This window comes from Cydia fagiglandana, chromosome 8, assembly GCF_963556715.1.
Source record: "Cydia fagiglandana chromosome 8, ilCydFagi1.1, whole genome shotgun sequence".
NCBI lineage: Eukaryota > Metazoa > Arthropoda > Insecta > Lepidoptera > Tortricidae > Cydia > Cydia fagiglandana.
The window spans coordinates 18,621,521-18,627,520 of NC_085939.1; the positions used below are offsets into that span (position 1 = coordinate 18,621,521).

Here is a 6,000-nt window from a genome sequence, read left to right on the forward strand (position 1 = left end):
CGATGGGTTTCACGCCATAATGCGCAAAAAGTACGCGTCGATGCAGACTGCAGAGGCGATTGAGGGATAGTCACAACAGCATTCTAAAAGTCATTGCTGAAAGGATGTGTAGCTGTCATATACAGAAACGGTGGGTAGACAGTCTCAAGGGGTGTGTGTCGTATGACAAATAGTTTTTCTGTGATTTTAAATATAAATTTTTATTATGTGTTTTAATTTTTAATTTGTTTCTGTGCCTAATTTATTAATTTTAAATGTGATTTTATTATTATAATTTTATTTTTATTTTTAGTATTTTAATTTAATTTAGCATTTATATTGTAATGGTGTTGTATGATTATTTATTATTGTGAGTCGAATGTATCAATGTATGGATCTTAGTTATCTGAAATAAATGTATTTTGATTTTTTTTTTTTGATTTGAATACTCACTAGGAGCTTTTTGTACAATCTCGTGCAATAATATGTTACATAACGAAAGCCGCAAAAATATCTGACACGATCTTCGTAGAGCTATAAGCGTGTGTCACATATTTTTGCAGCCTTCGAAGAAAGTGGGCAGGCGAAATAAGGCTTTAAGGTCATCAAAATGATGTTTGCACATTTGCACATTTATTTAATTTTAACACATTCACCCTCTAAGGGCAGTACCATCCCACTAACCCGGGGTTAACCGGTTAAACCTCGAATTACCATGGTTACCAGTACAATTTGATACTGGGTTAACGGTTTAACCGATTAACCCCGGGTTAGTGGGATAGTGCAAGTGGCGCTAAGAAGGTTTCCTGTTCGTAGGCGCTCTTCGCTACAAAGCGTAGAACGTGATCGTCTACGCTCGTAGCGCGTAGCGCGCGCTGGCAGTGAATGTGTGTACAATCGCCATCAGATATATCGGAGCGGTCAAGGCACTCACAAAGATCTGAACACGCCTCTATTGTCAACGCGTTAGAGTGCGTGTTCAGATATTGTGAACACCTTGGCCGCTCCGATATATCTGATGGCGACTGTACGAACATAGATGGACTTCAGAATGATATATAAATGATGTCAATTAGTTATCGTGCGTCTCGCTCGCACCAACACATGTTCAGATAAGTACGAGTTCCTATAGTCGCACCAATAAAAGTCTGCAGCGGATGTGATAGCCCACGCAATGTCAAGTGTTATGTACACGTCATAATTTCATAGAAGTTTGACGTTTAAAATGACACTTGCGCTGCGTGGGCTATCAAAATCGCTGCAAACTTTTTACGGTCTAACTCTAAATGTTAAATGTATAGTAGCGCTACCACACTTTGTTACCTGCAACAAGTTCAGTGCAGAGTTAGCTTAGACGGACTTGGGCTTATTTTAAGCTCGTGAATTGCTAGAAACCTTAGAAAATAGGTTAATCGTAGTACCGATAATAGCATTGAGATGCAACATGCAAACTACCTATTTCCGACGCCTCACACGTACAGTCGCCATCAAATATATCGGAGCGGCCAAGGTGTTCACAATATCTGAACACGCACTCTAACGCCCTGACAATAGAGGCGTGTTCAGATATTTGTGAGCGCCTTAGCCGCTCCGATATATCTGGTGGCGACTGTAATAGCCTACCTAAGTACTTCATGTGTCGCCATCAGATATATCGGAGCGGCCGCGGTGCTCACAAAAATCTGAACAAAGCCTCTATTATCAAGGCGTTAAAGTGCATGCTTAGATATTTTTGAGCACCTTGGCCGCTCCGATATGTCTGATAGCGACTGAACACTATTTGAGTGCGAAGAATCCGGTCATGCTTTTATGAACTCTACGGGGTTTGTAATAGAGATTATTTTCAACGTGGAATGTTGTGTGAATAATGTTAAATCAATTCGGTATTGCAATAGCGAGTAATTTAATTTAATGCGTGTTTGTCACATCATAGGTAAATTATGACGTACACTTTCACAGTATGTGCTGCCAAATCGTTGCAGAGTTATCTTGGTGTAACTCTAAATTCTCTCTACGTTTGGCACATCATCATTATCTCAGCTATAAGACGTCCACTGCTGAACATCTTAGGCCTCCCCCTTAGACCTGCATGATGGGGGGTGAATGCCATAATCGCCACACTTGGCAGGCGGGTTGGCGATCGCAGTCGAGTACACCGAATTTGAGGGACGCTGTTTGGCACATACTATGTAGGTATATTATTAGGATGTATTTTTGAATCAATATTAAGCTTATCTACCCCGCCGTAGGGTTTGGCGGAGATGTTCGATAAGACCTTTAGCGGGTCAGGGCCACACACATGTCGGCACACATTGTTATGTAGGGGAAGTTGGCAAATTACCTCGTTTGTAGGCATTATGTGATCAGGGTTTTGATTGTTATGGGTTTTCAGTATTTTACAAAGTTTATTTGAGTTCACATGTTTTTTTGGAAGGCAAACGAAAACTCTAAATTGTTTTTAATGACATGATAAGCAAATGGGGATACGAATTCTCTGATGGTAAGCGATTACCGGCACCCTTGGACACCCGCAACACTAGAGGGGTACCTAGTGCGTTGCCGGCCGTTTGTGCAAAGCTTCTGATAAAGTACCTAAATAGCTTTTGTTCATATGTTTTGCTTTTTTAGGGTTCCGTGCCCAAAGGGGTAAAAACGGGACCCTATTACTAAGACTCCGCGTACGTCTGTCCGTCTGTCTGTATGTCACCAGTCTGTCTCATGAACCGTGACAGCTAGGCAGTTGAAATTTTCACAGATGATCTAAGTATTTTATGTTGCCGCTATAACAACAAATACTAAAAAGTCTAAAAACTGAATATATTACAATATAAGTAAGCTCCCATACAAGAAACGTGATTTTTTCGTGTTGATTTTTTTCGTAATGGCAATGAGAATAGTGTGTTTCAAATTCTCTTTGGTAATTGTACGGAACCCGTCGTGCGCGAGTCCGACTCGTACTTTGCCGGTACGTACGTACGTTTATAAATCGAAAATCTGCCCTATATGTATAGAAATATAAAACCCTCACAATCATGGTATAATAATATACTCCGCCTGGTACCTACTCTCTTCCCGTCTCTTCTAGGTCACCTGACTGACACAAGCCTACATCATCATGCGACAGCGCTATATGATAATATGCGATAGCTATATATAGCGGCCATGTTATTGTGACTTAGGCTTGTGTCACACTGGGAAGAGATGACCATGTTTTATTAGACTATGCTCACAATACGTTCTCCAGCTCCAGACCCTTCTGCATCGCTACCAGCAGGAAGTACTGCTGCAGCCTCCACTCCTTATCACTCGGCAGCACGAGCCTCTCCGCCTCGCTCGTGTCTCCATCCTGCCTCGCCGCCTCCTCCTGAAGCAGCAACTGCGCCAGGAGGCGAGGGTAGACTTGGAAGATGTCGCCTTCGCCGAGCTCGTTGAGGGCGACCCAGAGAGTGTTCGGGTCGTGCTTGCCTGGCATTCTGGCATGATCACGTGGCTTTCCTCAGGTGTATGCTATTCGTGTGGTGCCGGTAACAGAAAAGAATAGCACCACCCCATCTCGTCCCGTGGGTGTCGTACCTATAAGGCGACTAAGGGAAAACTGGCGACAGATCTGCATATGAGCAAGGCTCGCCCGTATCCTTAGCGGGATCCTTGCTCACAAGAGCTGTGCGCGCGCCACATTGAAAAAAAAAAACCGGGCAAGTGCGAGTCGGACTCGCGCACGAAGGGTTCCGTACCATAATGCAAAAAAAAAAAAAAACAAAAAAAGCAAAAAAAAAAACGGTCACCCATCCAAGTACTGACCCCTCCCGACGTTGCTTAACTTTGGTCAAAAATCACGTTTGTTGTATGGGAGCCCCATTTAAATCTTTATTTTATTCTGTTTTTAGTATTTGTTGTTATAGCGGCAACAGAAATACATCATCTGTGAAAATTTCAACTGTCTAGCTATCACGGTTCGTGAGATACAGCCTGGTGACGTAAAAAGAAACGGTAATTATAAATAAAATAAAAGGAAATGTTTTGACATCGCTCACATCCTATAACATACCTTCGAGCAACACCGGCTTCCGACACATCGGAATAGCATACACCTTTTTAGGGTTCCGTACCCAAAGGGTAAAACGGGACCCTATTACTAAGACTTCGCTGTCCGTCCGTCCGTCCGTCGGTCCGTCCGTATCCGGCCGGTCCGGCTGTATCTCACGAACCGTGATAGCTAGACAGTTGAAATTTTCACAGATGATGTATTTCTGTTGCCGCTATAACAACAAATACTAAAAACAGAATAAAATAAAGATTTAAATGGGGCTCCCATACAACAAATGTGATTTTTGACCAAAGTTAAGCAACGTCGGGAGTGGTCAGTACCTACTTGGATGGGTGACCGTTTTTTTTTTGTTTTTTTTTTTGTTTATTTTTTTGCATTATGGTACGGAACCCTTCGTGCGCGAGTCCGACTCGCACTTGCCCGGTTTTTTGGGAAACGTAGGTACACGTTTTTATACAAACACTTTATAATAAAACGCGATTTCTTGATACAAGTTTCTTCATAAAACCGCTAATATTTCCTGGCAAATTGCCATTCGCAAGTAAACTAGCTCTTTATCACATAACTATCCTGAAAATCGGCAAAGTTTTTACGCGTCGAAGTTACGCGGTTGACTCGCGGGCGGGAACTGACTCAGTTTAACCGAATTCGGCATTCGCAGGGCTATTGGTGAACCGTTAACAACTTGTTGCTTTTCGAGCTGTGGTTAAAAATACGAGTAAGAATGCGAAGGTTCTTGGAATGATTGGCACACTCTTCGGTTGAGTACAGTGTTGCCAGATGGTCACAAAAGTCACATTTTTCGTGACTTTTCGCCTTCTCGTGTGACATGTGTGTGACTTACGATCTTGAGGCAATTTTTGTGACTTTTCAAGCTAGTCGAATTTTGGAAAAGTTTCGTTTTGAAATTCGTATTATTTAGGAACGCAGTGAACGCAGTTGACACTTGCACTGACACCTTGACGTTACATCATAAGTAGAAGGTAGGATTCTATAGTAGATTCATGCGTTACATCCACAATAATGTTTATTATAATACTCATGGCAAAATGAGACTTGTTACCTTGATATGACGGTGTCATTTAGTTTGATAGTAGCAGTTATTTTTTTAGTGTAATGATTAATTTCTTTTAGTCTGTATCTATACTACTTATTGCACTGCATCAGTTATTTTGAGATTTTTCTGCGCTCAGAAACCATTACTGTGTTATTTTTCGGGGGGTAAATTATTTACGCATAGGTATACTTTTTTATTTTCTTTTGATTAAGTTTACCTAATGAATAATGAATGCCGCAAGTTGAGTTCAGACGCCATTAAATGAACAGTCGTTTTCACTTGCACGGTCTTGCAGTCGCGCGAGCGGTGAACAATGTAAACTTTTCGTTCGCACTGACTGACTGTGACTCATGTGACTGGGTGCGGAAAATGTGTATTACTAAAAATGTTACAAGTTCATAGTACTTCACCGTCGCGGCGATTTCAAGCTTCGCGCTTGTGTTTATTAACCTGTGAAGATAACAGTATTTTTTTCCGAATTCGGATCGGCCCGGCCTAAAGCAAAGAGGGTGTAATAAATAGACTTAGATTTTTTTTGACCAAAAGTGCAAATTAAAATCGTAAAAGATTTAGAAAAATTTCAATCATAACGCTAATAATAATAATATAAGCGAAAATGGCCAACACATTTGAACCGAAAGTTGGGAAAAATCTAGGTCTTGGTAAAAATTTCGATGGATATTGTGTCATTAATAACACCTATTTTTAATTGTGTTATTGTAGAGAATACGCTAAAATAAGCATGTTTTGTAGGAAAAACTTTTATCTAATAAAATCAAAAATGGCCGAGAGATTTGACCCGAAAGTTGGGATACGAGCCCCGATGCAAATTATTTCGTCTAGTTCCACGCAACAATTTTGTTTATTTTAATATTTTTTACACATGAACATAAAATGACCCAGTAATGAAAACCAT

General features: G+C 40.9%; 1 protein-coding gene across 2 annotated transcripts in view; it reads right to left on the bottom strand.

Annotated features, from left to right (window-relative positions):
* LOC134666746 (uncharacterized) overlaps positions 1–3,499 on the bottom strand; it is a 29,487-nt gene extending 25,988 nt beyond the window's left edge. Inside the window, exon 1 of one of the 2 annotated variants that reach the window (XM_063524009.1) lies at positions 3,210–3,499. In XM_063524009.1, coding sequence (XP_063380079.1) covers positions 3,210–3,451 — 242 coding nt within the window. In that variant the 5' untranslated portion in view covers positions 3,452–3,499. The remainder of the gene's footprint in view (positions 1–3,209) is intronic. The other variant, XM_063524012.1, reaches the window with a different exon arrangement.
* Between the last annotated feature and the right edge of the window lie 2,501 nt (positions 3,500–6,000).